The 9,493-nt window shown below is 45.1% G+C and overlaps 1 protein-coding gene across 1 annotated transcript; it reads left to right on the top strand.

Moving 5' to 3' along the window:
* Positions 1-1,094: 1,094 nt before the first annotated feature.
* Positions 1,095-4,303, top strand: LOC311223436 (uncharacterized protein; the record flags this gene model as incomplete). Its single annotated transcript, XM_084308223.1, has 4 exons — positions 1,095-1,136; positions 1,582-1,605; positions 2,093-3,983; positions 4,107-4,303. The coding sequence occupies exons 3-4, from the start codon at positions 2,096-2,098 to the stop codon at positions 4,301-4,303; spliced, it is 2,085 nt and encodes a 694-aa protein (XP_084164349.1). The 5' UTR covers positions 1,095-1,136; positions 1,582-1,605; positions 2,093-2,095.
* Positions 4,304-9,493: the final 5,190 nt, after the last annotated feature.

The raw sequence follows: 9,493 nt of genomic DNA, 5'->3' as shown, positions 1-9,493 counted from the left end.
GATGAATTGAAAATGGGGGACCCTGATGTAAACAAGACGAAGGTATTTCTCTGGTCTGCATCCCCTTAACAATTGTGTGTATTGAGCTGTACTGTATTGTACCCATTCTGCAATCTGTTAATAAAGTTTTCAATCAATCAATCAATGGTACTTGGTGTAAAAAGTTTGAGAACCACTGATCTAGGCTGTATATTGTGCAAATCAGTTTCATTGACTGGTATTAATATTCAACCTCAATACCAGTTGTAACAATGAGATTAAAGGTGCTCTGCCTGTGAAGAGGAGGGTCCATCTGAGCAGCAGGAGAGCAGCCCCAGTTTGGACCAGGAGGGGGACGATGCTGATACCAAAGACGGTGTTCCCTCCACGATCAAGGTAACCTGTGTGAGAGTGAGAGAGGTCTCCATGAGCACCACCAAAGTCAGTATCATCATAATAATTATTATTGTTATGCATTTCGAGAGAAGAAATAATATTCTCCCAAATTTATTTTTGTTACGTTATAAATAGTGGTTTTGTGTACCTCCCGCAATTATAATTACTGCGCTTCGAGCGCCCTCTACTGGCAGAATTAGAGTTGGTCCTTTCCGAGCTTATTTGACGCAGTCCCCGCCCCAGCGGAAATGACGTCATGCACGCGCTCTTTGTGTACCGTAGCTTCACCTCGGTGTCTGTGGCTAACGGGCTAATGCTAATCTAACGGGCTAATGCTAATCGAATTCTCTGATCATATCTAGAACTAGAATGCAGAGGCCGTGTATCGAACGGACTAACTGCAGCTGCAGAAGATACATTTGAAGTATTTGAATGGACTAAGGTGGAGGAGTATGAACTAGAGTAGAGAGTAAACCGTGAAACCACTGAATGTGTTGATGCCCTGAGAGTGAGATGAAGAAACACAAAGCAGGTTTGTTAAAATCAGAAGGTCCTTTGAACTTTAATCTCACCCTCTTGATCAATAGGGTTGTGCTCCCATTTGAGATTACGACATTAACCTTAAATAATGTAACGGAACGTAAACCAATCCCGGTCACCCTCTTTATCTGGGAACGCCCAAACCCAACTTCGGTCACGCCCCATCTTGCGCGGCATTCTGGATCTTTCCTCACAGCCCCACCAGATTTTCACGTCGAAAGGTAGGTGATATGAAATCATACTTATTTTAGAGTATATATATCAAATTTCATGAGTATTCATCTATATTTAGTCATCTAAAGACTACTAGATGTGAACGTTTGTACCACTGCAACGTTATAATTGTTCGAATGTGTTCGGGGCGACGCTGATTTCCAAGTAAAAGTAGCTTCCTGTTGCTTAAACACGAACTCCCACTCGCCCCAAGATGAAGTCAGATTGTTTGGTTATGTTGCTAGCATATATAGCCAGTGTTTTGTCCGACGAAATGTGTTGTACATTTGTAATCTTAATAAGAGATCTAAGTTTGTCTGAACGAGTGATTAACTGAGGTTGCGCGAAAATAATCGAAGGGAGAACAATAATTTTCGCGGGGAAAATAATGAACTGGTTTCTCTCTCTCTCTCTCTCTCTCTCAATCTCTGTATAAAAAAACATCTGAAGCAGTGACAAAGTCAGACAGCAGACACGGTAGGTTTGTGTGTGCTTGTTTGTTTCTCTACAGGTGAATGGAGGTGTGTGTGTGTGTGTGTGAGGCTGCCATGCTGAACTGGGTGAAGGTAAGGTTGTGTGTGTGTTTGCATGTCTGGTAATATTTCAGCATAATCATTTTGGTTTCATGCTCATTCATATTCAAGTTCATTAACAAAAGGCAAGATGTTCTTGATACCTTCCATTGTTCTGCATCTTTTCATCAGAATTTCACTCATATCCAACAAACCATAGCAATAAACTAAATTCATCATTGAGGTCAACAACCTCCTTATCCATATTCAAAAAAACAATTCAAATCTAATTTAATTTCATCATAAATCACTCACATAAGTTCCCTCCTAGCACTGTTTTTTTTAAATAATGTGCTAAATAAATCAAATAAAATAAACTCGTCAGTCGTACAATAATAATAAAGTTCATATTATTTTACTTTCTTGTTTAAAATATTTTTGTGTGTTTGCAGAGCATGCCTAATATCCGGCAAATGCGGAAGAGGGAGAGGAAGGTGCGTCTGTGGACCCAGGAGGCCATGGATCAGGCCATTGCAGAGGTCAGAGCAGGCAGGTGGAGTGCGAGGCGGGCAGCCACGTTGTTCGAGGTCCCTAAGTCCAGCCTGATCGACCGACTCAGCGGAAAGGTGTCTCTGGCCTGCAACATCGGCCGGGGCACCTATCTGACCCCTGAAGATGAGAGTTCCCTGGTGGAGTACTGCTTGTACTCTGCCAGTTATGGGTTTCCGCTGACGAGGTCGCAGGTCCTGGCCCACGCCCTGGCCATCTATAACCTCCGTCACCCAGGGAACCTAAAAACATCCCTTGGCCAGGGGTGGTGGATCAATTTTAGGGAGAGGCAACACCATCGCCTCACGATCCGGATCCCGGACACCATTGACCGTGGGAGGGCAGCCTGCGCCAAGAGGGGGGCCATAGAAGAATACTTCAAGCTCCTCACCAGCACCATGGAGGAGCACGGGCTGAGGGAGAAACCCCGTCATATTTACAACTGTGACGAGACGGGGTTTCAGATGGACTCCAACCGGAGGAAGGTCGTTGTGCCCCGTGGGACGAAGCACGCCTACAGGCAGGCCCAGGGAACCAGGGAACACATCACGGTCCTGGCCTGCCTCAACGCGGCTGGGGAGGACGTCCCCCCTTTTATTATTTATAAGGGGGGCTACCCAGGAGGGCCCTACAATAGGGAGGGAGTCCCCAATGCCCTCTACGGGAAGTCGCCAGCGGGGTACATTGACTCAGAGCTTTTTAGGAAGTGGTTCACCGACCACTTCCTGAAGTATGCCACGGAGGAGCGCCCGCTGCTGCTTGTGATGGACGGTCACCAGTCCCACCTGGATCCAGAGCTGGTCCGGACGGCACAGAGGGAGAGGGTCATTCTCCTGTGCCTACCGCCACACACCTCTCACATCCTTCAGCCTCTGGATGTGAGTTTCTTTGCACCCTTGAAGGCAGATTTCTCCGGGCTTGTGGGAGATCTGTCGGCAGTTAGCCACTCCTTCATGATTTCTAAAAAGGAGTTTTCAAGGGTGTTCAGAGACACCTACCAGAGGCAGAAAGATCGGAGGGTGGTGGTGGCTGGCTTCAGGAGGTGTGGCCTCTACCCTCTGGACCCTGCGGCTATTGATTGGTCGAGGGTCATGCCGTCTGCCCCTCCCCCTGCATCTCCTGGTGCCAACCCTGCTGTTACCCCCCAGCCCAGCCCCCCACCCAGCCCCCGTGCTCCTAGCCCCCCACCCAGCCCCCGTGCTCCTAGCCCCCCACCCAGCCCCCGTGCTCCTAGCCCCCCTCCCAGCCCCCCACCCAGCCCCCGTGCTCTAGTCCAGGACTCACCCCCCAACCCCTACCTCAACCACCCCCTTGTAACAGCAGGGAGGATCACAGCGGACCTGGGACAACTCCTGGCCCAGATAGAGTTCACAAGAAGATCTGGAAAGGTCAGGAGGAACACCACCAAGGCCCGCCTGCTCACCGCCCAGGAGATGACGGATGCCATCGATGAGACAGAGGACCGCGCCGCCCGCGCCGAGGCAGGAGCTCTGGCCAGGGCAGACCGACAGCGGCAGCGGGCTGAAACTTTAAGGACTCCCACAACCTCCTCCCGTACCCCGCGTGGTGGCTCTCTCCCCAGCCGCAGAAGAGGAGTGTCCCCCGGGGCCGCTCCCACCACCAGCTCCGGTCTTTCCATCGCCGGTCCCTCAGCCTCAGCCTCCATGCCCCCCTCTTCTGCCTCCCACAGTCTGCTGCCCGCCTCTAGCCTCCACACCAGCACTCGCCTGCCTGCTTTGAGAGGGGAAGATCACCACCCCTCCACCTCTTCCTCCCCAACAGCCATAATGGATGGTATTTATTTATTTGTTTTCTTTTAACAGTTATTTGGGAGACAACATTCTCAGTTAGCAAAAAAGTATAAATTTTTTTATGAATAAATAATCATGTTTTATTGTTTCTTAACCATTTTCTCAGAGCCGGCAGTCCCACCGCAGTCCCACCGGGTGTCCCAGCCAACTTCCTCTCCCTCCCACCGTAAGCTTTTTCAAACAACTGTGAAAAAAACACGATCTACAAATGTCCATGGCCAAAAGGAACAGGAAGAAAAACTCTTATTGTACCTGCCCCTACGGCCTACACACACACACAGTACACTGATAGACTGTTCATAGCGCAATATTTATATACATACGGTGGGTGGGAGAGAAATATATACATACGGTGGGGAGGAGACTGTACATTAGGAGGGGCTGGGTGGGTGGGAGAGAAATATACATACGGTGGGTGGGAGAGAAATATATACGGTGGGGAGAGAATATATACATACGGTGGGGAGGAGACTGTCTATTAGTGGGGGGGGGGGGGGGGGGGTTGGACATTTACGGTGGCCAGTTTCGAATTGCAGCCTCCCGTAGGTGCTCTTTTAGAGCGGTTTTGAATGTGGGTAGGGATTCACATTCCTTTACAGCTTTGGGTAGGGCGTTCCACATTGATGTGGCATAATTGCGAAACGTGTTTAGTCCCTTGTTTGAGCAGAATCTGGGTTTAACATGATTTGTTGAGCTTCCTCTGGTGTTGTGGTCGTACTATTCACTGACCTTTGGGAAGTATTTTGACATGTACATGGATACCTTAGTCGTATAGTGTATCTTGTAGACCAGGCCCATTGCAAGTTGCTGTACTCTGTCGTCTACTCTAAGCCATCCTAGGTAGTCAAAGTGGGCAGGGGTGTAAGGAGTAAGGTCAAGTAGTAGTCTGACAAGTTTGTTTTGTGATGTTTGTAATCTTGTATTTAGCGCCTTTGAGGTGTTTTGGTACCATGAGGTGCAAGCATAGTCGTACATCATCATGACATTTATGACATGGGGACATACTGTACATGACATACAGGTATATAGTACTGTTACAGACCTCCAATGTACAGTTTAGCCTCCAATGTACAGTTTCTTCGTCAAATATACTCTCTTTTTTAGACTCTTCTTTTTATCACAAACATTTGTAAATCTGGTATGTCATAAATGTATAGATGTAGCAGTACTGTCTATCTGTATGTCATGTATCATGTATGTCATATATGTTATGATGAATTGAAAATGGGGGACCCTGATGTAAACAAGACGAAAGTATTTTCTCTGGTCTGCATCCCCTTAACAATTGTATGTATTGAGCTGTACTGTATTCTACCCATTCTGCAATCTGTTAATACAATTTTCAATCAATCAATCAAAACAGTTCTGTTACCCAGAGATCCTAACAGAAAATATATACATATGATGGGGAGGAGACTGTACATTAGGAGGGGGTGGGTGGGTGGGAGAAAATATATACATACGGTGGGGAGGAGTCATTAGGAGGGGGGGGGGGGGGGTTGGACATTGTGGCCAGTTTCGAATTGCAGCCTCCCTGTGCTCTTTGAATGTGGGTAGGGATTCACATCTTTTTACGGCTGTGTGTAGGGCGTTCCACATTGTTTTGCCATAATTGCGAAATGTGTTTAGTCCCTTGTTTGAGCCAAATCTGGGTTGCACATGATTTGTGGAACTCTTTCTGGTGTTGTGATCGTGGTATTCACTGACCTTTGGGAAGTATTTCGACATGTACATGGGTACCTGTGTGGTGTAGTGTATCTTGTAGACCAGGCCCATTGCAAGTTGCTGTACTCTGTCGTATATAAGTCTAAAACGCAAACATGTTCTTGAAAAGCTATATTTTTCACATAAAAAGAACAAAGTAAACATTAAAACGAACCTATGCGATACAAGTTATGTTTTTGTATGATAATAACGGTTTAATAAAGTAACTTGCGTATTAATACCTAAATGGATTAATTATGTTTTTTGGAGTGCGCAGGCTATACATATTTGTTATATAAACAGGTTTACTTGGATCGTGGCAGCACGAAAAGTATATCACATTGTTTGGGGGGACCACAGCTCTCATTAGATACCCCTATCTAAACTAAATTGTGCCAAGCAATACTTGGGTTCCGGAGCCCATTTCTTATAAGACTGCATTTCCAAAAAGGTTGTGTAACATTATTGTCTGTGTGTAATGTAGACTGTTAGGCAATGTAGACTGCCTAACTGATTAACACTAGCCGCCATAGCTAACGTTACACTATCCGGTAGACACCCCTGTGTTAGGGCTGAGCGATTAATCGATATTATCGATTAATTCGAATGAATGATTTAGGACCATTTTGAACAATTAAAATCGATTAAAAAAAAATAATAAAAAGAAAATATTTTTTTATGTCACCTTTTTATTTTACAAAAAGTGATGTTTGGTGAAAGTTATATTTGCACTTTATTAATCCCAATAGGAAAATTCATTCTTGTTTGATGATCAAGAGGCACCTTTTATTTGTTTTAAGTGAAGTTTGGTGAAAAAGCAAGTTATTGCACTATTAATCCCAATAGGGACATTCATCTTTGTTTGATCAAGAGTAACCTTTTATATATATATAATGTAGTGGAAAATGTGTATAACGGGGGGGAGGTAGGAAAGGGTTAATATCGGATGAGGGGTAAGGAATGTGTGTTTTGGGGATAAGTTCAAACTTCCAAGGCCTGTTGGTTTGCCCGGAAAGGGTAAACAACCATGGGAGGACAGGTGGTCAGATAAGGGGTCGGCAGGACCTCGATGATTCCGGGAAAGGGAGATGAGTGGAAACCTCATCATATCTGTCATGTCGGGGCGGGGCTGGGGAAGGTATTATCTCTGGGCACGTAGAGTTGGGGAGGGCAGAGTGATTATTTTTCGTTGTGGTATGCCGTCTGGTAATCCATAGACTACCTTCCTTCAACCTCTTCTGTTAAACTTCTTTTCTTGAATAAATTACACCTGTTAAAATTGGAAACAACGTCTCCTGCTGTGTCAATACAACCAAGCCACAACAATTGGTGACCCTTGACCTGTAGATCGCCCTGCCGGGCCTCTCGCCGGCCAGCTCGCGGACCTCTCCCGTAGAAATTCTGGCGGTCGGTCGACAAAAATAACAAGGTGAGCATTTTTGCTTTTAAGTAGAATGTCCGTTAGAGATTCTGCGGGAGGATAAAGTTGAGCTGGCTGTGTGACGAAGTCTGGACGGACGACTAAAACGAACACTAGTCCCTGGTCAAATACCTGGTCAAATACCGTCTGGAATAAATCCATCAGGAAATCTTTATGTCCAGAGATTAAAGATGCTGTACAACTTAGATGTGATCTGTTTAGGTCTCCTGGTGCGTGAGGTTATGAATTGACCCACCCTCTTGGAAATTAGCTTGATCTCTTCACTTTTATTCTCGATCGCCTATTAAGTAAGACCGTAGACTACTACAGCTCCCTGTCAATACGACACAGGTGTGTTGATTATTTCTGGCACGTGATAATGTGTTGGAGAGTCTTAAAATTACCTCACTTGTTCGTTTTTTAAAAGGTATTTTAAACTATTAGAAGACCAAGCATTTCTGCATGATATGTACAATAGTGACAGATTGACTTAGCAGAGTCAGTTTAATCCATACTGTTGAGACTGCCCCTAGAGCTCTAAGAAATAAATGCACACAGTGCTCCAGAGTGTGACCATTTAGCATTTTGTGAGAATTTCTTAAGATATTTTATTGCTCCTAAAAATTATAACTTGTAAGTATACCCCCGTTTTTTAATCATGCCGTTGTAGAACTGATCTGCCAGGCCGAACATACGCGGTACCTTCTCGTTCATCTCGTTCAATTTACTTCTCTGCAGAAATGCCAGCTCACTCTGTTGCTGTCTCAAGTGCGTGTCCTCGCTTGTAGTGCCGTCGCAAGGATCACAAAAAGTATGAATCGGATGATTTTCCCAGTACATTTACATTTTACATTTACATTTAGTCATTTAGCTGACGCTTTTATCCAAAGCGACTTACAAGTTCTGTACGACAAGACAGCAAGAAGGGTACAACTCTATCAGCTGAGTAACAATGTTCATCAAAGTGTTGCGTGTTACAGTGTAGGTTAGTTTATTAGGACAAGTGCATGACAGTAAGATTAGTCAGGGTTCGTTTTTATTTTTTTTTATTTTATCATTTCAGATAATGGTTGAAGAAGTGAGTCTTTAGTCGACGGCGAAAGATTGGACGGGATTTGGCTGTCCTAACTGGGATGGGTAGTTCATTCCACCATTGTGGGGCAAGGACTGAGAATAGGCGGCTTCTCTTTGATGACCCTCCGGGAGCTTGGATAGGAGTAGGTCTGAGGCGGCCAGAAGATGCAGAGCGTAGGGGTCTTGATGGTGTGTAGTTAGAGACCATTGACCGGAGGTAGGCGGGAGCGGTTCCCTTTGCCGCACGGTATGCCAGGTCAAGGGCCTTGAAGCGGATACGTGCAGGAATGGGGAGCCAGTGCAGGTCCCTAAGAAGTGGGGTGACATGGGCCGACTTCGGTAGGTTTGAGATCAGGCGGGCCGCTGCGTTTTGAATGAGTTGAAGAGGCTTGGTGGCAGTGGTCGGGAGGCCAGCTAGCAGTGCGTTGCAGTAGTCGAGGCGGGAGATGACTGTTGATTGGACGAGGAGTTGGGTGGCTTCTTTTGTCAGGAAGGGGCGTATCCTTCATCTTGGTATTAGCTGAAAGCACATAGTACACACACATAGTCTATTATCAATTAGACCTATCTGTTAATTCTAAGTGGCTCCCATACAAGGTGTGTCTGTAACCTTCTCCCTCCGGTGTTATGAAAGAGTTGTAGGCAGTCTGATAACTTTGCTCTGGAGGTCTATCGCTCTGTGTAGACTTAGTAGTGTAATAATAATAATAATAATAAACTTTTATTTGTATAGCACTTTTCATACAGAAATTGCAGTTCAAAGTGCTTCACAGCAGTAAAAAATACAGGCATAAGTGAGCAAAAAGATAGAGAGGTAGCAAGGTAAGGTAAATCCCAGTTCTGGCCGCCGCCTCAGACCTACTCCTATCCGAGCTCCGGGAGGGTCATCAAGGAGAAGTCGCCTATTCTCAGTCCTTGCCCCACAATGGTGGAACGAACTTCCCACCACAGTTAGGACTAGTGTTGTCACGATACTGGAATTTCTAACTTCGATAAGATACCTTGAAAAGTATCGATATTCGATACCATTTTCGATACCACAGGGAAAAGATTTGAATCTTAAAATGTAAATTTCTTTATTACATTTTTTTTTTTTTTTTAGCTTTTGTTGCTGGTCGATTCTCCTCACCTTATCTCTGGTATTATAAGAGAAGAGAAATATAACACTTTTAAAACCCTTTGTTTTAGGGCTGGGCGATATGGCATAAAAATAAAATCTCAGATAATTTTTTTTTAAATCCGATTTACGATTTTAATCGATTTTTTTCTCTCTTAAAAACTAGAAATCATTCAAA

This window comes from Notolepis coatsorum (genome assembly GCF_963971535.1).
Source record: "Notolepis coatsorum genome assembly, chromosome: 2".
Classification (NCBI taxonomy): domain Eukaryota; kingdom Metazoa; phylum Chordata; class Actinopteri; order Aulopiformes; family Paralepididae; genus Notolepis; species Notolepis coatsorum.
Note: the sequence above shows the minus strand (reverse complement) of the source record. Positions and strands in the feature narration are given on the sequence as shown.